Below are 27,427 nucleotides of genomic sequence, written 5' to 3'. Positions count from 1 at the left end.
ATACTGACGTTGGCGTGTGAAATAATGGTTAGTACCCCCCCCCCGCTCTCCACACACACGCACACACCAGGGGAATTGGGAGTTCTACTCCCGTGGTTGGGTACCCACAATAAGAGTATTATTCCCAACTTGTCACGCTGGCTCATTCGTTATTGGAGATATCATATATGGCAAAAATTGTCGTTTGTGTGAACTGTTTCTGTTCCAAGTACACTCACCGTGACAAGTAGTTGATTACCGCTAGATAATTGAACTTTCTCTCAACCTCGACCCTCGTAAATAAGTACTACATACTTAAGGGTATACCGAGTTTAAATAAAATATATACAATACGATAATCGCTCACTGTCTGATTGTTACTTCTTAAAGGTCACTAATTTACAGATTGAAAATTGACAGACTTATACTGTGATGTTAGTATGTCACACACTTGCTATTTCTTAATTGCCCCGAGACACATGTGGTTAATTAAAATGCTTCACAAAGCCTGTGGCAATAATTACTATTACACTTATCTATCGTATATCTTCAAAACGAATGATAACACCATGTATGTAAAATACAGTCGATATTCAGATGTATGAGAATTAGTTTTCACGGCATATTATTAGAACACAGTTAATATAACACCCGTAAAACCCCGTAAATGCCCCGTAAAAACTGATATAATATGCATATGATTAAGAATGTTCTAAGTTCCACTATGTTAAGCGGTAACCATGGTTACCTTTAATGGAGCTAAGTACACGTTCGTAATGCTCTGAAATAAAATTTAATAATCTTAGACATTCCATTTGGACATCGTCATGTCTCACAAAAAGATTACACCAGACTTTTCTATACTCTCACAAAAAAACACAATTTTGGCTTAGATTGAATTGTCTATATATACCTTAGAGGCTTTTTATTTATAAATTCAATGTTGTGTAAGCGATTCTGGATGTGTACTGTCAATGCTATATTCATGACGAAGATAATAAATTTGTTATATGCATGAAACTAAAATTCAGAAATATATATCATATATTTATGAACACACAAAACCACCTTCATTGAGACGACTTACCAATATGTAAACATATCGTTTTGCTATTGGCGAAATGTGCCATTTGTAAGACACAACTGCATCAATACGCCTTCGTACTACCTATCATATCCCAGCCAGATGTATTTTTGTAAAAGCCATGGACATCTGGAAAAACGTTTGTTACAATGTAATAGCTTCCCAACATATTCCACACACGCATACAGTATACATGGCACTGTATAAATTTACTTCTAGCATTCTTCTGTGTGAATCTAAGTAGTATGCAGTTCAGATTATATCGTTCCATTGTGAAGTATTTGAGAAGTGGTTTTGCAAGGAAAGCAATACATCTACTAGAAATACACAAACTGGAATATGTCATACATATAGATAACATATTGATAAGGTAAATATTTGTTGTAATCTTTGGAAATAGACAAACTAAATTTTCCACTTATTGAGCATATACCAATATGAACACACAAAGCACAGCTTTCACTGGAATGTAATTCAATCTACAGGTAACTTAATGACCATCTGACTTGACCTGGTTAACATTCAGATATAACGAGGTAGCTGCGGCTATTTACGAATAAGGCATGTTAAAATGTCAATATCAGCTGCAAGTTATATGAACACACAATGCTCAGAATTGATTATGTACACAAAACACAAAACGTGTTTGTTTCTTTCACGTTCATTGTGAAGCTTGCTCTTATCGACAAATTAATATTTTACTATTTCCGGAAACATTATTTACTATGAGTTATTCTGTTAATTCGATAAAAATTTTCTTTCAATAACTTGTTTGTTCGGTTTTCACGATAAGCTTTATCTGTATTATTGGGTGTTCTGTAGACAATTAATAAAATAATTCACTCTGTTCAACTTTAAAGTTAAAAAGCCCGTTTCAAAATATCATTACGTTTCACGCTGTTTTCACTGATTAGTAACGGCATAACAAAAGAAATACAGAGAAGATGAAAAGGGAGATTTCACTTTAAATTTATCAACACATATAAATTTCATAAATTTCATGAGTTACCAATTATTTATCATTTACCAAATAAGGTGTTATATCGGTCAAGCCCAGTAAAACACGACTTTACCTCAACTTGTATTGCCAATATATACAAGATTGTTTCGCAAATGTAATTTTTTCTATAAACTTATTACGTGTATTTTTTGAGTAATACAAATGAGTTTGGCGTTCAAAGGCACTGGGTTACCAGGGCACAGTCACGGACGTTACATTAGTATTAGTATTTATTCTCATAGAGTATATAGAGTACAGGAGACGTATGAATGGCGCCGCCAACCGATATAAGGAAACAGAGAAAGTGGACAAGACGTCGACGTTCTACGAACTCTCAAATACATGCACATCACTTGCATGACACATCACGTATTTCCGTTCCAGTAAAACTTGCCGCAAGATATCCACAAAGCTATTTCACCACGAGAGTGTGCGAGCAGCATAATAATAAACAAGATGTCACGTTCTAGATACACGCTTTTGAGTTCAACATAATATAAATTCTACCTATGTTTTCAATTTCTTTCTAAACATTTCTCCAGATAATAAGTATCAGTCATTTTATGAATACTTCGTTTGTGTTTAACGTCGAATCTCCCCGGAGTTGAATGGATTCGCCCAATATACCAAGGCTGAAAGCCTGCGTCAACGGAATCAACTGTCCGTTGTACCATGTTCCACCGCAGTTACTACTCCAATTCAGTGGTGCATATGCACTTACCTTACGATATATAATTTCGGCTTCAGTTATTACATCAGTTCGGGATTTAAATCGTACGAAGACGAACGCTCGCGATTAGATAGTGATATGAAATACTGACTACGACTACTAGCGAAACGAATCGCGGACCCGTACGGTGTAGCGCAACGCCGTGTACGTCCACTTGTGTGAGGCGCCCTCGTATGTATGCTGTCGATTCCCGATATTGTCAACACACCAACAGGGGTTGTTATATAGTCGAGATACTGTTGGATTAGCTGTGCCAGAAATAACGTGCATACCCATTACGGAGAACTGACGTATTTCTACTGGTGTTAGGACCGCGTCGAATGGCAATGGTTAGCCGTTGTGACTGTGATGTTATCATTATCGGACTAGGGCCTGTCGGCGCAGTTACTGCCAATTTGCTGGGGAATTATGGTCTGGAAGTGAAAGTTTTTGAGAGAGATTTGGAAGTTTATAACCTTGGTCCAAGGTATTTAAATCATTTATTCAATACTAAACATCGCCGTAATGCATTATGTGTGGCCGTTTTTATTCACACTCCATGCACAAAGGCAGACCACGCTAACACAATTATGGTATTTCAGGGATCGGTTCGCGTAGGTGAATATTAATATTGCGTCGTATTTGTTCCCATCTTTGGGAGATTTTTTTATTCAATCATTTATTTATTTATATATATATATAGTGAATATTATATGCAGTGTGCGACTATGCAAAAGTTATTTTTAGATTCCGAAACGTTATTTTACAATAGCGCTGTTGCCATTCATTCATGCGATGATTTCTAAAACAACTTAACGTTCGTTCACCTATTCTATTACTGATTAAGTTTGATCATGGAGGTAATTATTGGTTTGATCCTATACACGCGTAAATGGTGGGATTTTACTTTATCTTCACATTGTTTGGCAAAAAACATTTTTTGTTTTTATTTTTTTTGTAAATAATGATGAGGAAGAGTAAATTAGTGTTTTGTGTGTATGTTAATAAATTAACATATAATTCGTGTGAGTGACTGGGGTAGATCATGTTAATAATTTCCATTACGCCAGCATCATCTTTCTTGGATGTTACGAAGTAGAGTCAACACTCAATTAATGCCTTCAACGATAGGTCAAAGGTCGTTGGGTCATCTCGAACTCCCCCTGACACATGTATCTTTTAGTAATCAATCCATATCATACACACTGCGTACTAAGTCCTGATTAATTTGGATGTTTACACCACGGTAAATACGTCAGCTTGTACCGTCCATTTATCAATTGTATCATATTTCTAGATTTTCTGTATCGCGGTGGAAACTTACTCTATTTGTATCTAAGGATAGATAGATCATTAAAAGCAGGCATCATTTATTGGTATATTTTATTATCTGATGTGAACCATTGTAGTATAGTTCTATACTTCAACTCGTAAATTTTATAAGCCTTAGAAAACAGTGACAAAGCGGAGTGTCGTGAAATAAATAAATGAATAATTACTGTTGATTTTAACCCGTACAAGTGTGGTTCACTCGATATTATGAGCCCCGGATCTTAAATAAACATCCTTCTGCTTCATACAAATATGAATGTGGTTGTTGTTGCCATTCTAGCTTCAATGTTAGCGAATTCCTTTATGTGTGACATTGTCGTCTCTGGTGTCTGAACATTGCATATCTGACAAAAAAAACGCTGTTCCCATGGTGACCAATTGTTGATATTTCAGGTAAAATGAGAATCTTTATCGTATTTCCTGGTATAACATGGTTATCAATACTAGTTGGTAGTGTTCAACATGGCCAGCAGATAACATCTTTGATTGCACTCTATATAAACAACTGTATTGTACTCGGAACATTTTTCTTCAAGTTAGCTGATTGATGTCTTTGGTTATAATTGTATGCGTTCTGCGCATACCCCATCCTAGTTACATTTTAGCAACAACCCATAATATACATCACTAGTACGCACTAGACTTAGAACTAATGTCAATGCTCGATGACACATATTCTATTTATATTTCCAATACGTCATTTTGCACAAGATGAAAAGCTTTCCAATAAATAAAATACCAGAATAATCAAGGATTTTAGAGCGGGATTACATTGTAAAATATCCGGGTTTTAAATGGCAGGCTAACATGACAGTAGTAACATCGACTGGGTCAGTTTTCACAATGTTCATGTTCGGGGAAAGCACGCACTCACATCATTTATTTTCATTGTGAGGACTTTACTCGTTGCCCCAGTTGTGTTACTTTGTAAATAACATTTAACGGGTGGTGTCCATTGTGACGTTCCCTGTTCGATATGGGTCTCATAAAATGTCGCCTAATTGGCTATTTGCGGTCTCGTGACGATATTGCAACGTACTAGTAAATAGTGAGTTGTGTTTTGTACGTTACATAAAGAAGACACAGCTATATTAAAGCGGTGGAGTCGTCACCTGTGCATGCGCAGACGTGTCGTTGTTCACAAACGTCACAAGCGTCTACCTGAACGAGAGGTCTCTATTGGCGGATTGATTAATCTAAGAACGTTTTAAAATGAGGTTGTGGTACACTGTGCTCGTTGATTGGCTAGTTTAATTCATATGCCATTGAAATTTATTAATATTTATAATGATGAAGGGAATGCCTTTGTTGCGCACACGCACATTGAAAGAGAAATGCACGTCGTGCTTGGCATAGGAATACATAATTTGTAGTAAAGTATAATTTTTCTTGACACTGTAGCAAAGTCAATAACAACACTGAATTTATTGAATTTTATAAGCCATGTTGATGAGTATGTATGCACAAATAATTTTATTAATAATAATAATAATAATAATAGTATTTGAACATATCATTTCTATAGTTACGTGTCCTTGGGTTATACTTCACAGCTACGCACTATCACACGGTGGAGTGTTATTCTATCGTTTCATTGACCCAGATCTGCAAAGCTGTTTAACTTTAAATTCGGTAACAGCAAATCGTTTAGCTATAGTGTATCGAGGTGTGTTACGTAAAAACAAAACGTGCATAAACTTTGAACATTCTTATACAATCAACTAAGTGTGTCGTCTACGTGTTTGTGCCTATAGCGATACGGCGCTCTGGGCTACACATCAGTCATGCTTTTTTGGCGTAAAACAAGTCAAAATAGGCAATATTACCGCGGATTAAATACGTAACACATGCTGATAACATATCCTATAACAATAATAAACTCCAACAGTGCCACGATTCTGCGTTCGCTTGATGGAATTGATTCGTCGTATAACACGGCGCTGTGGGTCATTCCTCATTGTCAAAATGGTTAAAATACGCCGCCCTGAAATCAAGATGAAATAACGTTAAAAAGTCGGAGCTATTCAAATTATTGCAAACGCAAGGCATTGGAAGTTATTTATTGAATAGACAGATTTGTCGATGTGTCATGTATCTATTCAAGAATTTAATTTGACCTATTTCTCTCTGACACATTTTTATTTTGATAAGACGCCTGGCATGCAATTCACGTTAACAATCACTGCGCCATTGATTGACGCTTTTATCTGCTTTTCCCAACATATGTCCACGAACGCTGCACTCATTCTATGCCTTTGAAAACACACAAACGAAAGGAATGAATGGAGCAACCAGTCCCTCTAAGTTGATTACCGTTTTTTAATTTGATGGATTATATAAATATGCAAATCTGTGGACTAATACTGTGGTATTGTTGTATATGTGTTATTGATATTCCCGTTAAACCTTCGTTTGGAATAAAAAAAAAAGAGTGAACACAAACTACAATAGACAGTAACGACGTTTTTTGCAAGGGATTTGTGCAGCCAGATACTCTTTCTGAAATTCACAACATAACGCCGGCAGATGTTCACAACACATCGCTTCATTGCTGATTCACAAGGCATAGCGCTGTCAGGGATTAACAACGCATCTCTAAAAGAGAATCACAGTACATTGCGGACAGAAATTCACAACACATCTTGTACAGAGATTCGCATCGCTGATAGAGACTTACAACATATCTTCGACAGAAACTCGCAACACATCAATCCACCTCACACTCTGAACAAAGTGCAATGGCTATGACCAGTTTCATATTTAGTAAGATCCTGTAATCACGGCTTTTAATTACTTGGCATGTACTTCTGTACGAGCAGGTTTATATCCTACACTCCAACAGCGACATTATTTCAAACTGTACAAAAATAATTCTGACGTTATCTAAAATGTATGCATCAACACATTTAATTTGAAAACAAAGATAATATTATCGTTTTTAATACTGTCCCACTGATAGTCACCACTGGAGCACTCAAGACGAAACGCTTTCTATTACATGAATCGGCATTCTGAAAAGTGAAAGATATTGCCCTAATTTAGTTATCCAATAAATGTTCAATAACATTGTCCTTATTTAATACCAACGATTTACAAATAGTGTGCTATCCTCCATACTTGAAAAGAGATGCCACTAGGGGATTCCCAACTAGAAAAACAGTTCCTAAATTAAATTAATACCATTTGCTCATATCATGTCACCAAGCAATGATTGCTATGAAAACATAATCGCTTTAATAGACCAGATGCAGGTTTCATCCGGTATTTTGTTCACTGTTCATCTTCGTTCGTAGATAGTCACTGGAATATTCCGCTAGATATATGTATATTACAACAGGATATCAGATATGGAAATTAAACAAATTGTATTGTACTGGTGTAAGTACACATGCTGATCGTGTTCAATGAAAAAACATCAGATTAAATTAATGATTAACATGTCACGTAACTTCCATAAGATTGGAAACACCATATGGGTATCTTTAACGATTTTAAATGTCCTTGAACAAAAAATAAAAAAAACACACAATAAAGTAAACTCAATAAATCAACAGTTTCAGTTTTAATGGGACGTTGTATTGTTCGAGTACGCCACCCCATCCGGTATTTTGTTCATCCTCGTTCGTAGGCAGTCACTGGAATATTTCTCAAGATATATGCATATTATACTATGAGGGTATTACGAGGATACCTCAAAGTATGCACAAAGACAGTACAGCTAAAGTATCGACCGACGCGCAGTGGATGTCGTTGCGCGGCGTACTGTCTGAGTGCGTACATTGAGGTATCCTCGTAATAACCTTATTATAATACATCTTTTCCCTCCAAGGATAAACCATTGGGAAAGCCGAAATCCAAAATGTTTAGAACAGAATCAGAGAACTTCTTTGTGTGGAGTCCGGTCAAACTCTGGTGGCAGCCATGTTTGTTTTTATTATTAGAGGACGCTTACGCATTTCCTAATATGGTAGGATGAATATACCCCGTAAAACACCGCAAAATTATGGCACACTGTAAACTATGGCGTTACGATGACCGATGTATAATAATAAGAAAATATCTGGGGATACTAAGAAAATATCAGATATGAAACTCAACACATTGTGTTGCACTGATGTACGTACACATGTTGGTATGAATGCATGTGGTGCTGTGCGTGCACGTATTGGTGAACTACGCAATATTTTGAAAGTAATACAAGACAACTATTATTGGATAAAACACTATGTCATAGATTTGAATGATCCTTGACCACTAAATCCACAATTTCGTGGCCTCGCAAAGATCCAATACTAGTATCTCCACTTGGCTGTGTTCAATAAAAATACATTACTGACTAACATGTTACACAACTTCTAGACGATTCGTGGCGTCATGTGTGTACTCTTGATCAATCAAATAACATTTTTCTAAGTAAACTCAATAAATCAATAGCGTCAGTTTCAATGGGACATCTGATATGTTGTAGTCATTGGTGAACGGTAAAACATAGTAAGTGATTCCATCAGCTTCGGAAACTATCTCTCAAATGTTCTTGATAATATCTTTACTATTGCTTATTTCCTACTTATTTCCAAATCTAAATATTATTAAACAAATGAAAACTACTAGCAATAGCCGAATAATTTTGATGACGACGTTGTATCATTTTTTATATGTTTTGTTCAAGCTTATCTATACCTTCCATGCGTCAAGATAATTGAAACAAAGACTGGTTTATATATATATATATATATATATATATATATATATATATATATATATATATATATATATATATATATATATATATATATATATATATATATATATATATATATATATATATATATATATATATATATATATATATATATATATATATATATATATATATATATATATATATATGTGTGTGTGTGTGTGTAGTAATAATATTGTTTACACAACGTTAATCAGAATTATCAGTATAAAGGATATTAACATTCGTACCTCACATTAGTGAATAAATAATCACGCTCAAATTGAAATTCTTTATTCAAATGTCGTAAAATTTAATAATTAAAGTGGGAAATTGACACATGTCTTAGAGATATCTCTATCAGCAAATAATTATTTAATAACTACTTCATAAATCACCGTAAATGTATAATATCAGGATAAACATAGAATCAGAATGGTATTTATATGTTATTTATAGCTAAGTTTTTTTTTCAACATCTCCATAACATTTCAATGCAATTTTAATAAATGACTCTGTATACATTAAAATAACCGTTACACAAAAAGCAAATGATGAATAGAATTGTTTGTTCACACGGAATATTTCCTAATGCTTTCGATTATTTCAACTATTTTCTTTAACCATGTTTATACATCTTAAACATATTTACTCAAGTGTAAATGAGATCACATTTGATCCAATGAAGCAAGTATTATCAATCAATTTAGTGTCTAATTTTGCTGAAAAGCAAAACACATCGTTATCATTAAAATATTTTGTTGTTGTCAATAAATGATATTGATATATACGGGGGCCACGTAAACACAGTACGTAGCAACATACATCATACTCCGGTACTTGTAATCTTTCATTAATGATTTAATAATTTATTAATTTAATGATTAATAATTTAATGAATACAAACAAAAGTAGGCACATGTTCAATTATTAATCAAAATATAGCTAATTAAAATAATTCATAACTCTTTCTCAACGTTACCACTTATTACCACTTGTCTTGCCGGTAAATATATGATTACAATACAGAACAAATGAATATATCCAGATGTTAGTTTTTGGTCTTGTGTAAATCCGTGTCCCATGCGTCTGTCAGTGAGCATCAACCTGTTCTTATTGGTTGTAAAAGCCAAATTGTCACTATGAATTTTTGCCACGATATACATGTTAGCAGAATGTGGCATGAACAAATATTGTCTATATATTTTGTTTGAAAAAACTCTTTAGGCATGTTAACCACACTATGCCGGTAATATGAATTTCTACTGCGATGAACATAATGACCATATAATTAATGTAGATCCTTTCAATAACTTAGGAAGCATTGCCAGACATGTGTGTTAGACATTGTATCATATTTCATATTCTATGAAGATATAATGGAAATAACTTAATATATATCATTACGCTCAATTAGACTACAATGAATTCAACTCCTGTTTCTCGTCTGCGTACAACTTCTATCCAATATAATACAAAATAGTATTACGACGACAATATATAGTGTACATTGCCTTAAATGTGAATTGCCTTAGACACTCAAATAAAAAAATGTATGTATGACCGTCTCAATAGGTTTTCAATATGGTTTAGCTGTCCAAACATCTTAATTTTGACAGTGTTTCAGTCTAATATCCTATTGTACATAGGGATCAGCCAGTTCTCCAGGAATATTTTAATCGATGTTATTTGCCCGAGTAACTGCTGGTGATTTATTATATTTTTTTAATTAAAATCACTATGAAGACAAAACATAATAATACGCATATAAATTTGAATTTGTGTTATATATTATTCGTGTTGGATGACTGGTGCCTGGCGAACATGTCTTAATGCTTGCTGAAATAGTAAAAGGCACAATCGTTGTCGTTATACATATCTAATATTCCAAGTGCCAGAATTTCCCGAAAAAAAAATTAATAAAAAAAAATTGACAGTATATGATATTGATATATACAGGGGTCACGTAAACACAGTGCGTAGCGACGTACATGTCCTATTGTTAGTCAGAGATAGATAATTGACATCGTTACTTGTTTTTATTCTGTGTAGTGTAAAACCGAATGCAATCCCATATGAACTATGTATATACAGCTTACTTGTGTCATTTACAAGTCTGTGCACTGTGAAATAATCATATTCAGACAAGTTTCTAGTGTTTTACTTTGCTAAAAAGATGAATCTTCAATTACATTCAATCTATACCAAAATAATATATTTCGAGAATTAGTTCCATTGAATCTAGTCACACAATTTCACCAGAATTTCTTTTTCATGCGTGTTCATGTATTCGACCTCTATTGAACCAGTTTATAAACGTGTGGAATATAATCAGTCTTCGTGAATTTATAAACAGAAGAATATAATCATTCTTTGTGAATACTGCAACATTAGATTTTCTAAAATGATAACACAACGATGTTATGTTATGCTAAACATGCTACAAGAATAGTCCCATGTTACTAAGTGTTTATCTCCACAAGTCATTATTTATGTATGTCTAACGTGTCCGTTAGAAGTATATACTTATTTTTTTCATTTTACTAAAATTAGATTGTGCAAGTCAAAAACGTTTCTTGCCACAAATAAGTTAGATTTTGTTGCCATGTATTATTTGTAAAATCTATTTTTCAGAAATATAGGGATAATGATATTTGCTAGTTTATGAAAACTGCTCTCACATTATACTTGTTGGTAATAATATTTTATTTTTAAGTGCACTTTTGTCTTGGCAACAGAACACGCGCGGATTTAGGGGGATGCGCGCTCAATAGGAGAGCGCCCCCTTACCGAATTTCTGGATCCGCCAGTGCAGAATGTTAGAATGTTGTCTTAAAATCAGTTCCCGTCACCATATTAAACACAGATAAGGAATGGTTTTTAACCCATTCACAGAACCATAATGTCTACACCAAGTCGTTGATGTATCATTGTGCATATATTATATATTTTTCCATTGTTTCTTCGTGTGATTTTTTCTCAATATGCTACATCCATTGACCTGCCAAAGACGTTTCTTTGAGTAAACGGAGAGCGAATACAATCAGTTTGCATAAGAACTGCTGTGTATTCTAGTGGAATACGATTGTTTGTGGCATAAATATTCTATGATAAATTCGAAAAAAAGAATCGAAAAGAAATATTGTCTTTTAAATTTACTACAAATCTACATGACGTAAACTCTATTAGAAAAATTATATTTATCGTGAAATTGAATTCAACTTCTTTGAAAATTAGATATTGAAACTAGAAGTGGCATATAATTCACCCATCCAAAAATATGATCAAGTGGTAATTTAACAATAATGTGCGATACAAAATAATTTGCAAACCATAATTACTGATCTTGTGAAAACCATAAGATAGTTTCATTCATTTCATTTCAAAATATAACATTTTAAGTATAACAAATTGCAGGATTATGATTCAAATTTTAATATGTATATTAATTCATTAAATTTAACATTTTAGGTCATAGTTCAAAAAATGTATAGTCAAAGTTGAATACCAATATGTAAATTAATGTATTGTGTACACAGAATAACCAAAACTGAACTATCACGGTTTAGTAAAAAAGATGAATAGTTATTCATTTCGAGGTAATCAAATATGCAAATTTATCTATTGAAACAATGAGCTTTGCCAGATTTGGATACAATTTTATACTTGTTCCGTCCATAAAAGAATTCTGACAGTTTCACAGACAGAAAATTTTAAATAAATGTTCAAAATATTTTCAAAAATGTGTAAAGTATTCCTGTGCTCAATCGTTCATCAAACAATAAGGTCCGCCTGTGAAGGAGCTCAATCGAAAAAAGATGTCGTTTCAATGATTAGAATCAGAAAAATCGTGATATGTCATTCTAGGAATAGCACAAATACTTTGAATATGAATAAAGAATAACTGATTTTTTGGACTATCTATCGTTTTGTTAGAATACATTCAAAATACTGCGTGATTTTGAAAATGCCTGTAGGGCTGTGCAAAACCCTGCATAGGTATGATACTTCTGTGAATGCCTGTCCCCTGTGCCGCATTATATATTATAGATGCGTGTATGCCGAACCCCGAGGAGAGTATGGCAACGAAATATGTATTAGAATATTATTTGTCAGTCTTATGCCCAATTGTTTCAACATCGGTGACAAAAAAGAAAAAAATGTTGATTAAAAATAAAGTTGGAAAGATACATAACTGTGAGTGATTGGCTGTTTTTAATTTAGTTTCACGCCTGACTGCATTCATTTTATAGTAAATATTAGGGCGTGTATATTATATATTTATGTGTTGCTATTGTCTTTGTTCTTACATCCGGGAACATTTAACAAATTGTATTTCTGAATGTATTGAAAGACCTGTTTTAATTATATCCGAATATGAAAGAGGGTAAGATTGGAGGGAATGGCAAATTACATTTTGAATTTTGAGGTCAGTTACTTTAATTGTGTTGACATAATAATATTACGCCGATAATGTCGTGTAGCGTTCTCATCCCACGTCTTAGACTAACATTATTGTGAATTGCGTGTGGATGGCAAACAACCCAACACAATCGGATGTACTTAAGCCGTCGTGGTTTTGTGCTTAAAGTATTATTAACCCTAATTTAATAACTGTCTAGTTCGTTGAACTGAACTGTATCCGGGAAACAGAATCTGTTTACTATTCTGGCCTGATATATCCTGTCCTCTAAACTGAAATGAGCGGTTTACGCATGGAATCGTAATTCGGTATTTTTGTATTTTTTTCAGAAAAGTAATAATAATTAAACATAGTAACAAAACATATATTTCTATTGTATGTCATACTATTAGTGTATTTTAAATAATATAGTTTTATATTTTGTGTTAATTGAATGTTAACCAATTGTAGAGCCGGCTACGCGAATGTACATTTGTATAGGTGTATACGTATACAACATCTTCACACACACGGTTGACTTGACAACGTGGGAAATTGCTCCGCTATAGGACTTGAGATTATTTTTTCTTGGCAAACCTTGTGACAGCGAAAGTTGACTGTGATTGTTACTATTCTATTTCGCTGTTGTTATTAAATGTCTCGTTATCCACTGCATATGTTTTCCACATTATGACTGTTTCACGCACTGCCATACGTCACATGGTTACGTCATTTTGTTTGTGTCAAATAAATGTCGTAATGCGTTTTTTAACGTTTCATACAATTTTGTTGTAAAGACACATTTGCTCCCGCTGGAAGCACTTTGGCTGCCAAAATTGAAGACAGGAAATTTGATTTCTCAATTTTTCATAGCGTTCTTCCTGAATAATTTCTGTTGGAAAAGTGACAGCAGCAATATGTTCCAATTACGTAATCCAGCTGTGAATAGTATGTCCTTATTTGGCTTCTGTAACATTTATTTTAATTTTCATTGGGCAGGCCATGACCAAGTATTGTAATGTAATTGTCAGTTGTTTACTGTTTTGTGTAATTTATTTTCTGTATATCTGTGTGCATCTTCAGATTGTCATGAGTCGCAAGTGAACTCTATGCAAAACATGTCTCGCACGGCTTACTTTAAGGTTACTGTGGAGTCATCCAATAACAACGAAGTCGACCTAAAAACTTTTATTCGCAGTGATCTCCAAACTTTTACCATTCTTTCAGTTTCTAACAGTCCGCAAATTATTTTTCTCTGTACATTCTGTGTGTTGAATATACTTTTATTTTAATTCCGGACACCCACACCTCAAAGACCTCCATCATGTTACACATATCTACCACACGGTTATTCGTCGCACAACTTGTTCAATGCATATTCTACTTTCATATTAATAATGCTTTGTTGCCCTCAGTTATTTTGCATATTTCCTTACACGCTAATACATGGATACCAATTGGATACAGTGTTATTTCTATTATTTATCTATTATATGCACAAGCTGTTGGTGAACACATGAATAAACAATATCGACATATAAGTATTTATAAGTATGTATTTATAACAGATCATAAACGAAATTATGTAATGATGTTATGAACATTGTCAGAACATGCGATGCCAATGTAATTAATACTATTGAATGGAATAAATAATACTGTAATAATTGATTGGAATATTTTTATAATCTTTTAGGAACATGTTACGAAAATATAGTATAATATGATATGAGGATGATCGAAAAGAAAATGATACTTTAAACTGTTATATGGTTATATTCAATTCCCAACAAGTTAAAAGCGGTTCTGAAATGTATATCTTAAGGTGTGTATGTGGCGGATGCCGCAGCGGGGAAGGGTGTGCTCACTCTTTACGAAACACCTGACATCACCTGGACATGCTTAGTTTATAAGAGGTCTATGCAAGTTTCCCTGCCTAGACTGTGTAGACAGTAATATGTCGTGTTTGACCCCTTTGTTTTTTCGGAATTGTAAATTTGCTTGTGAATTCTTCTGTTGTCAGAATATGGTCATTCTATGTTTATGAGCACAAACTGTCGCATGTTACACAAAATTTAATAACAAGAAACGATAATATATCCCTCACAAAATAATGATATTCATTCCAAACATAATAGGTAATGTTGTGTACATTGTTTTATGGATGGTGTTGTTTGCTAAATATACGCATCTCAGTAATTCGTTCCAAATCCGGAATATGAGAATGTGAGACGACCTCTATTAGCCACATCTGGGTATAAATAAAAGGATCTTGTATAGGAGTAATTGCGACCACACAAGACTTGCAGTTAATCATTTCAGAATAAATCGCCGTACTATGGTTTAATCTGTTAATACAATCAAATACATCGGGGGAAGGGAGTATTTGTTTTAAGAGCCAAAATACGCAGGTGAAAACATATATATGACTTTTAATTTCCGGCATTCTGTTATCCGCGAGGATTGTTTCAGTTGTCAGTTGTCGACATTCTGATGTAATATTCCGTGGTTCTTTCGGAAATAGTGCATTAGCCAACACGCAATAAAGTCTGTTAAGTCTATTCGTTATCCAAAATATCGTATACTTTGCTTACATCTCGTAAGTTCAGTTGGATAAAAAACATGATACCCAGTAAGTATAATAATAACAAGATTAAACCTTTTTTTCGATAACTGTCATTTTTCATTGTATCAATTTGTGTTTTTATACCGTTCCCGTATAGTATCTAAACATTTCCAGTCGTCATATACACGGGCAATCATTATATAATTCTTGATATCATCTGCCGATATCCGATGACTGCAAAGGGCTACTTGTATTAATGGTCAGCCCCGTAGCAACAGATTTGTAAGATTGTATACAAACTGCTTTATAGTTTTAGATTCAATATATAATATATAATTTGCTCTTAGTGTCTCCAATGTAATAACCATACATGTTTTGGAAAACGACGGACCATATGCTACCTATTATTGCGTGCTATATATCATCACTATCAGAACTAGTTTTTTTGTACGACGTCACAGTTTTACGTTATCGTAGACAATGTAAACCTTTATTCGCAAGTACATTAATTTCAACAAAAATTGGATTTGTTTAACTCTGGTGGTTGTGATTTATAACAACATTATCTTGCCTTTTCCTTATCCAAAGGCACTGTGGGTAACCTTTATTGTTTACAGGGCAAGGACGGAGATTGTCCGATAATGGACGAGGCGCAATCGAGCGCATTATTTATTCGACAACAACCTTGTCCTAGTCATGTTGTCACACAGTAATGGGCAGTACGGAGTCCTTTATTTTAATTATAATAATAAAAATAATATACATGTTGTTGTAGCTAGAGAAATTGACAACACGGTAAGTGTGCCATAAACGCTATTTGTGCGTCGGTTGCGCGTAAACGTTCAAACGACCAGCGAAATCCCGTTCTTTGGAAATTTAGAAAAGTAACCAGGATTTCTCAATGTCCACGCAATATACATGACATGGCAGAATCACACATATTCATGTATATTCGTGCATTGATCTCAATCAGTGACCAGTTATTTAAACAATTATGAATCTCCACGATACAATGTGCGAGGAGAAGGCAAACACGTTATCGCGTCTCGACCCTTCTTCGAATTCAATATAATGGCGCTGTGGAGGATTCATTATTGTTTTTGTAAATCACCACTATCCAAACTAAATTTAGTTAAATTTGAATTTTGTTGTTGAAATGAATTTACTTAGAATAGAAGCTTACATTACTATGTGATATTGAAAAATCTATGACGTCATAAACGCTTTTATTTCTGATAGTTATAATTTATAACGCCCGATACAAGAGGGCTGCACGTGGTACCGACCGACAAATGAAACGTTTCAATAATGGAAAAGATTTAAAACACACTGGCGGGTGGATTCATCATCGACTTACCGTGACCAACAAATTGATTCAACAAATGTAATCATCTGTATTTGTGGATAAAACTATCAAACCATCCAATATGTTTTGTTTGTTTCTGAATATGTTTTGTTTCTGAATACAATGAATACATGATGCAGCAGAATCATCAATTAATTAGAAACATTAAAACTTTGCTGGTTAAATAAAAAATGACAGAAGTTTCACGTTTAGTATTAGACATAATGGTTACATAATCTGTTTAGCTATGTAACAGCTTGACTGATATATTTGGGTGACTAAGTAAGTGGATTAATGGTCCTGTCTGCAGAGTTCAGTGAATTAGATAATTTAGTTTTGCTTTGGTCTTCATTAAGAATTGACTAGTCCACATTTACACCGTGTTTCTTTTTCAGGATAAGACCCAGTTCTCCTGCGACAATCTGCTACTCAACGTGACAATGATACTGCGTTTTGTCATTCTTTCACTTCTTATAAAAATACATGTACTGCAAGTGAATATCACGTGATTGATTTGCGAGCTTTAAAGTTGATACGTAATTAGCAATTCATGTTGCTAAAAGCACTAAAGATTGTAAAGTTAAAAAACCATAGCTACGCAGCAGACACAAGACGCCGTTCTGATCTGATCTCTTTTTCTAAGTGTCACTTACTGAGCAAGACAAATTGGCAAATTCATCTTTTTAATCCAGTGTTATGGCTACAGGCTACACATCGCGTGCGTGTAGTTTGCTGTTTATTTAGGATGGCCGGTAGTTTGTTTTTATTGGAACGTTTGAGTCTGATTATTTTTGACTGCATACATGCCAAGGTACTACGTACACACTCGGGATATTTATCTCTTTCATCACAAATTCACAAAATAGTCCAGTTTATAGTAAATTTGATGACGTAAAACAGCAGAAAACATTATGTAATGTGAAATGTTATGTCAATGAATTTAGTATATTCAATATAAAGGTGGCACCGACGATTAGTATACTAGACTATTATTTATCTATGATATGCGCAAGCTGTTGATGTACACAGTAATGGACAATAAACAAGATCAATATATAAGTATGTCTATATAACGGATTAAAATTAAATTATGCAATGATGTCATGAACATTGCAAAAACATGTCACAACTCTCTGAATACATGTCACTGATACAAAAAAATATTAAACAGTTGATTTTAAAAGTAAAGTAATTATGTCGTAAGCCTTTCAGAAAAAATGTCCCTATAATGCGGTTGATATATTATACCATCCATATACCACCATAGGTTGATCAAATATTAGCACAAATCTGCCGTACAAAGCAAATATCACCATATCCATGTTAAAATAATGTAAATGTTATGTTATTTGTTATTTACACAGTTCTTATTTTCATTTTGAAGAGGAACTGCTGCTGCAATCCCGACAGAATACACATTGCATAAGATGATGGATGATATTTGTTAAAGGCACAAATAACATAGCTAACAGAAAATGTATTTCGAACATGTCTACACTCGTTTAATGTTCATTAAATATTTTTTTTCGCCGTTTTATGACACACCGGAAGACAAATATTATGTACATATTTGCATCGGTGATTCAAATTTCAAACAAGCATATCATTTACACGTATCTCATCATTAGAGGTCGCACCCCTAATACATGTCATGCAAATTTGCACTGGCTAGTGTTTGTCGACAATTCACACTTTCACGCCGATGTAGTCTCTCAGTGCACGGCTGACATTATTTCAAGATCTAACATTATTGGCATGTACAATGAAAACATTTTGTATAGAAAATACATTAAAAAATTGCAACTCGGTCGTCTGAGATGAACTAATACAGCCACACTTTCACTGAACATACACACAAATCACGACAAACGTCATATTGTACGAGCTGGCATTTATATTGAATACAATCAACGGCGGGATACAACTGAATAAAGTTAATAAACCCTTTGTTGCTGTGAATGTATTTTTGTTGTACTTTGGACACAAGAAAACTTTGAAGTATTTAATTCGAACTAGTGTAGGGCACATTTTTTTCATGTGTGATCCAAAAATACGAGACTACCCCTATTTTCTATGTACAGGATTAAAATACAGACTTCTTGTAATTACCATCGCGAAAGACTTGACGTTAATCCTCTCAGGATGAACCAACGTACTATGGTTAAACCTCCCAATCAAACGAATTTGGCTTACATCGGGCAAAAATACGCAGGTGCGAAAATGCATATGATCATTCATTCTCCCACGTCTCATGACGTTAGCGGAGCTTCTACATTTGTCAGTTGTAAACATTCAGGTAATAAACTTTGTAGTTCATTCGGAAATACAGGTATTGCATTAGCTGACACTTGACTGTTACAAGTGTCATTGTTCGTTATTCAAATTATAAACCATTAGTCTACAACAAAACTTTTAACAGTATATATACATCTCAGTCAAATATACTTCCCAACTATTTTATTTCTACTTGTGCGCCCAAACATTATATTTATTACCTATAATGTGACAATCAACTGACTGATGGAATCATTTTATATTTATAAATCTAATTATTTCATACAGCAGAAAAACAACCTTTATTAGCTTCACTTTATTGAAAACAAAAGGAATTAAATATAATGCAATATTATAAATAAAAACCGGGGCAAACACTATCATATATATCAAAATGAGGGGTTGCTGTCGGGTATCAATTTAATATTCTGTAACTTGCAAGTGCAATGTTCACCTTAATATCGTTGTTAGTAAATAAAATAAATTAAATTAAATTACAGATGTTTCACGTTTAGTATTAAGTGTAATTAAGAGTTTAGTGAGTCGGGCGGCGTTAATGATTACATGATTTGTTGATCAATGTATCATCGTGACTATAAATGCGTAAGCTTAGAACATGATAAATTTGGGGGATTACAAGTTTGCTTGGGTAGGTAAGCAGAGAGAATGGTTGGTCTTATTTGCAGAGTTCCACGACATTGAATAACTCAAGAATATTTACGCACATATATATATATATATATATATATATCAGGAGTCTTCGAGTTTTTACGTTATTTAATGTGTACGTTGCTAAAATTAGTGTCTTACTGCGGAGAGCAAAATGGTATTCCCATTTTGTTTAATCCACAGACTACATCTCACACATGACATTTGCCATTTAAGGTTGTCGATAATTTGTTTTTATTGGGACCGTTACGTAATAGTAATAGTAATAATAACTTAAGAATAAAATTGTATCATTCCTGTGAATAACTGTGTATTATCAATTGTTGACAATGAATAAATCATAAATGTTGAACAACATGTTATTTTCACACATAAAATAAATTAAAGAGTCTTGAATCGCATCTCAAATGTGTTTCCTTTCAGTAGAAAGAAAACTGTGTTTCTGTATTCATGGCTTCATAATGTAGATGCTGGATGATTTGCTTTTTGTTGAAGTTTTCCTTTGTAATGGCAGTAAAGCACTTCACATTCGTTTGATTTGTGCTGCAAATGAATATCTGTTTCGAAGACCATCTTGTGATGTGTCCCGTGACGTTGACCGCTTTAATAGTTCCAAAAGTATCTAAACATATAGATAAGCTTGATCAGAAATTTGGTCAGTCCAGCAATGTGTTAGTGAATCCAATTACACTAAATGTATTTATTTATTTGGTAATTTAATATAATGTGGTGTACGTTATTTAAATGAAGTAACAAGATATTAAAAATCTCCAAACTAAGTTATTATAATATAATATATATTATTATAATTTCTTTGTGTATAGTTTCGTTTTGTTTTTTTAAATGACAATAACATCATTGTTTGTAATAGTATTAAATAAGGTACGACCTTTTTGTAGTTGTGTTTATAGTATATTGATACATCCAATCCTATTGGCACCCTTTTTATTTGTGGAATAACGCTGTAAATCCACTGTGTTAAAAGGGCCTAACATTTTAGGCCGTAAAACGACAGGAGACAGTATGAAATGGCAACTATTATGTTAATGAATAAACTTAATAAAAACTGTTAAATATAATGAACACTTGTTTTAAAACGCAATTATGTTAGACGAGCAGTTATGTTAGGAGGAACGAACGTGAATCAAGAACTGGACAATAAGGTGTTAAAGTGAATGTAGGTTTGACTAGTAACACTGAGTGTAAACTGTGCAGTTTCAATGTGTCGGAGAACTAAATATACTATCTAATGTATATAAATTGGTTAGCGAAATAGGAATATACCTCCAAAAGGAATATTGTAGGGAGGTAATTAAACTGCGTTTAAATGACGAAATCGCTAAGATATAATTATTACCATGGAACAGATGTAGCTAAGTGGTTTTATTTTTATTGGCATAACAATGCTACATGGGATAGTACAATATCAATGACCAGGCATGTATCAATGTTATAACAGTTGCTTCTGTGGTGTACGAAGGTTTAGGCATTTGTTGGGGGGGGGGGATTGTTGCTTCCTGGAATATTGTAATTATAAATCAACAGAAGGTGGCGCCAACAACGGGGTTACTTTATACAGTATATCTAGATTGGTAGTAAATAAATAACGCTCCATTGTGCTTATAACATAGTTGTGTTTTATTGAACGTAGCCATATTGTATTCATAATACGATTTCCACAGTGGGTGTTGCACTCATAAATATGCAAAATATATTTAATATACTTGGAATCGTTTAATATATAACACTACACTGTCACCTCAACAATGACAGCGCACTTCTGTATCGAGATATTATAGACAAAGCATCAGTTAATGGCAGCCTGGCAATTGGCTAAATATTAACAATGTATATATATTATAATAATGGTAATAATTCAAATGAAGGTAATATGATGACAAAGTGAAATTTCTCCAATTTCTGTTTTTCTTCCAAATATATCTTCGGTGGTTACTTTGTTCGTTTCTTCCTATATATTCATTCACATATGCAATTTAAAAACACATGGATAATTTATTGTTACTGATATCATATGTGCGCCATTAATTCGATACTATACTAATGTCGAGTATTGACGGCAAACATTTACCCACACACATGACAAATACCATATGGTTATGACGTAATCGTCAGTGCATGATATGAACTACAACCTGGTCAATGCGGTCATTACACCCAGATAATTTGAGTATATTTGTTCTTGGACTGCATGTGTGTGTGACATAAACATATATAAAACAAGGAAAACGAAATAAACGGAACGTAATGCATTATACAGTACGTCGCAGTTGTGGCGAGACGCTTACGTGTTTACAGCGAGACAATAAATTACGCACGCGTTAACGATTGTATAAATCGCACATGTATACACACATGGAGTGTGATGATACGCATGCGTATTCGAAGAATATACACGTATATACACCCTCTAAATGCTTTTCACATCTATGATATTAGCAACACTAGGTGTACATTAGTTATTGCATGACATGAACAACGGTTGTGATATGTACATATATCCGATATGTATATATCACGCCCTTTGTAAAGCGCGGTCTGTAATATGTGATTCATACGTATGGTATTTGAGATCAAAGGTTTATGATTGAGATAAACGTGTGTGCATCTAAAGTGCATCCCATCTAATGAATCCTTATTTTGACTTTGTTTATATACCAACCAAAGCTGTTTTTCTACTCCCTCAAACGTCTGTTCACGCCATCGTACACATGTTTTTTTTTCATTTCCAAGACAGCTAATAAAATAAACCACGACCGTTACTGTATAGAACGAATGAATGAATGAATGAATGAATTTTATTGTAAACGAATCCTAATTAAGAGCCTTGATTGAAGTGGAATAGGATATAAACAGCGAGTAAAATGAACATGTCGTTCCCTTTGCTGCATTTTAGATTTTGGACTGTTTTCTTCTTCATGTAGTTAAGATGCAGTCTATGATTCGCTATTCAATATATATGGCTGCATTTGTTCAATACAAACCTATGCTATATTCGACTCTAATCCAAAGTATTTCCCATTATGTTTTATCAGTATATCTGATGATCACACTTGCGTTTCATGAGCTTTTATACAACACAATAATTGAATTTAATAGATGCCATCGTAGTCGACTCTTCCACTCACAGATCATTTTCATTCATTGCAGAGCTGTAGCCATTGATGCTGAAGCCACGAGAGTTTTTGGAATGGTGAGTAGAACGTTACCAAGACGACGACCAATTATTATTCTCTTAATTGAAGCGATGAAGGTTTTTGCTTGAACCCCCGAGGTAGCATCATTAAGCGTGTCATCATTGTGTACGAGTTGACCATAGCAGAACGCTGATTTGCCCTTTGATTTCGTATTGTTATTACCGATGTTGTAGTAATGGGATATATTTGATAGACATTGAAAAGACCCGAAAGCAACGTGATGTCTTTTCTATTTCATTATTTGTAGAAGTTGAATGTTAAAGAATTGATACGTACATTGACAGAGCACATGCCATCAATGTCGTTCTTGACGTTCACGGGGGGGGGGGGGTCAAATCGGGACATATACCAACTTGTGTATCTATCATAATGCAGTTTTAAAGGAAAAATACATTTAAAAAGACCTCACCAACTAGTGCTGGAATTGTCGTAATTACATCAAAAATCACGCACACTCTCAAAGAATATATTGTTGTTCAACATAGCAAAAACATTAACATCACATCGAGGTGAATTGTATTGAAAAGTATTGTTAATAAAAAAAAATGTCAAATAAAATCCCCAAACGTTCTGACCATATACATGGGAATATATTGATATTCATCTCAACATGAGATGTATTAAATACAAATGAAAAATTATTAGAATAAATTACATTTTTCATTTTCAAGTGTGCACACCTAGCCATAATTTGATCCGCCTTTGAATCACTTTAATATGTATAGCGCCAAAGGCGATAATACACTCTTCAAAAGTCTTTTACTGTAGTCATGGAAACTGATATGCTTTCTCTGTTTATTCAGCTGGTATTTGAATATCCTTTTGCAAAACACTAAAGCACTGTAGACTTACCATACGGTTATACCGTAATGACAAGACCTCGATCGATTATCACTCATGTGTTGTGGCGTGCCTTTGGAATGTTATTCGTTTTTCGCATCGCTTGACTGACTGACTGACTTCAATTAATAAACATCTAATAATTACAGGAACATGAAGTCCCAAACTCAACAAGCAGTCATTCAGCATTTGTTGAATTGTGACTAGAACGTTAATTTTCACATTCGTTTTCGACTTCGCGTTTATTCTCTATATTGGAAATAGTTATTGAGTCTCCGTTCCTGTTCCATATATCTGTTTCATCACTGCCATGCGGTGCGTTTGTTTGTCGTTTGTTCTCTATTCTACCACTTGTTATTGTGTGAAGTTTGGTTTGGGTATTTAGTCTCGAATCGGCCGTAGTCTGAGTACGAGGATTTATAGATTTTGCTTCCGTTTGTGTGTGTGCGTGCGTTCACCCGTCCTTCCATATTACACATGCTTCGACCGATTAAATTCACACACACACACATCATAGTCTATCATGCATTATACTGCAGTGGACACATGCAAAAGAATTTGTTTCATGATTTAATTCAAGCTGGCGAATGGCTGCCATTTTATGGCCAAAACTCCACTTAAATCACGTCTCCGAACAGTCATTTTATGCAGGTCATTTTATTTTTCGGATCGCGTTCAAAATGGCCCACTGGCGGCCATTTTGTTTTGAGGAATTTACATTACACATAGACTAGCACGATCTATGTTAGCAAAATAAAAGACTATTTATTATCACAAAGCTTTGCAGCTGGAAATCATTATATTAAACTAGTACTGTTTCAGTCTTCTTCTACCGATGTCTACGTAAACAATGAATAATCTAATATCAGCACTGATTTGTAGAACATCGCGAGAATGATAAAAATGCTCGTTATACGTATTAGTTAGCGAAGTTGATACGTAATATGGATACTTTTTACATTTAATATAATTACAAACCCAAATGACTGAGTTTTCTAAGAATGCCAGTCTATCAGCCAGTGTATTCAGGCAAGGTCAACTAACGAAAACATTGTAGACAAACGGCATATATTGATTAACCTGATTGCCCAGATCCTCGTAGACAAATTGACGGTAATAACAATATTTGTTGATAATGTATATTACGTTTGAAATTGATTGGGTTAATAGATACATTGCACTCAATTAATGATGTCTCTGTGGTGATTTTGATGGGCGCACAATCAGTGAAAACATGGATAAACAAAGATAGGGATAGACGGTAATTATAGAGACATGTGCTTGGTTAAGGTGGGTCGAAGCTTTATTTGAATCAATCAATGCAATACAAAGGTTTCGAATGCCTCGTATTTGCAATTATCTTCAGATCGATCGGGGATATAGAGTTTACATTCACCTTTATCAAGACAACCGTTAATAATTGATCAATTCGCGGTGAGATACGCGTAGTACCCCCGAAGGCACCCCGTATGGGGGTTTACATGTATAGATGTATACTCTGATGACGTCATTGCAATTCATTTACGCGTAAATAAACAACTCAAATTCACGTTAGTTTAGATTCAATACAGTATGCGATGACTTTACATGAATAAATTTCTCCAATACTCAGGCAACTGATCAAATCATAGCCTAAGCAGGAACAAATATAGTTCGCTGTTTTTTTTATCATCGTATTCTTGTCGATATACTCTGCGTGGAAATTATTATGTCTTTGTACACCGGCAAATATGACATCACGAATAAGCGCGATAAATCGCACGTATCCAAACAGAAACGGTCACTGATGGCGCTGTATCGCGCTAAAGTAACTATGCGGAGCTAGTCGCCGTGGCCGCGATTTCATGTCAATGAAACACAAGTTTACAAGCGAATATTGTATTCATTTGCTTATTAGTGATAGAAATTACCAATGTTATTCCATGGCAAATGACCGCGTAATCTGCAGCAGCACATATGTAATAATGAATATTCATGTATTCATGTCTGTCGGTCTACTGACACACACACATATTGCGTCTTTGGGCGATTATAACTATGATAATGGTATACCAATTACGAAACACTTTTGTTAAAAGTAAATACATCGAAAGTGGTTAAAATAATTAGTGGGACAATTCTAATCCTTTTTGCGAGGTGACTACACAGCAATTTTCATGAATGGCTCAACTATCTCGTCAACAGATGTTTGAATTCGTCTGCATGTGGTGTATAATTCAAATTTAAATGTAACTATTACCCCCTTTCCATGTTAATTCCAGACATATGATGTAATTAGGAAATAGCATTAATACCGTGAGAAATCTGTCATGCCTGAATGAGACAGGGTGGTCCTAGTTCCAAACTATAGAAACGTATTTGTAATAAATGACAGATGGCATTGCATTCTCTCCGTATAAACCGGCTCTTGGACACGGAACTACAGGGCTATGTTGTCTTAGCTATCGTTACATAGTACACAACACAGTAAAGACTATGACATGGTGTACTTGTCTCCCAGTGGATAGTATTAAATTGATTTTCTTTTCTTTGTGATTCTTTGAACGGAAATTCTCTTTGATACTTAGATGTGTTAGATGAATAACGACACATAACTCACTAATAGTAATCTTGTTATTTAGGAATTTGTGCCATGCATATCAACAGAAAACTCGACAAAAAAACTAGTGGGCTAGACCATGTTATTAAGTAAATGAACTGTAAAATAATTATACCTGAACATAATATGATTACTTACGACGCACAAGAAACAAAATAAAAAGTATTCGAGTTGTAATCAGTACCATAGACCCAAACGTCATCTGATTTCAACTTTCATAAAATGTATGCAACATACAGGGGAATGTACGTTGCCATGTTAATCCAAAATTGTTATTTAATATGTTATGGGTAGGTTTTCCCGAGTATTGCACAGCGAACATGTCCACTGTTCTATGTAACAACTGAATATTCAGTGCACATACACATAACATTCATGCCCGGTCAGTCTAATGAACAGCGTGGCGTAAACTTTTATTCATGCTTTGAATTTTGAATATTTCTACTCGTTGCCAAAATACAATCGATCGATTCATTGAAATGTGACATGTTTATTTACTGCCCAGATAATTTAACATATTTCGCGTGTCATTTTCGTAGCTTTTGTAACCGCAGATTCAAGGACGAATAAGGTTTTATAAATAGTTAATCTCAGCAAGAATTGAGTTTACTATAAAACATTGATTAGGATGCCGTACAAGGTCATCGGAGCGTGTAACAGGATAAAATGTGTCTAACTTAACACATGACACAA

General features: G+C 34.0%; 1 protein-coding gene across 1 annotated transcript in view; it reads left to right on the top strand.

Annotated features, from left to right (window-relative positions):
- The first annotated feature begins 3,044 nt into the window (after positions 1 to 3,044).
- Positions 3,045 to 27,427, top strand: part of LOC102804895 (uncharacterized) — a 38,235-nt gene continuing 13,852 nt past the window's right edge. Inside the window, exons 1-2 of the mRNA XM_085507634.1 lie at positions 3,045 to 3,259; positions 23,249 to 23,291. Coding sequence (XP_085363760.1) covers positions 3,114 to 3,259; positions 23,249 to 23,291 — 189 coding nt within the window. The 5' untranslated portion in view covers positions 3,045 to 3,113. The remainder of the gene's footprint in view (positions 3,260 to 23,248; positions 23,292 to 27,427) is intronic.

Source organism: Saccoglossus kowalevskii, chromosome 14 (assembly GCF_978046115.1).
Source record: "Saccoglossus kowalevskii chromosome 14, keSacKowa6.1, whole genome shotgun sequence".
NCBI lineage: Eukaryota > Metazoa > Hemichordata > Enteropneusta > Harrimaniidae > Saccoglossus > Saccoglossus kowalevskii.
This window is presented reverse-complemented; position numbering and strand designations above follow the sequence as displayed.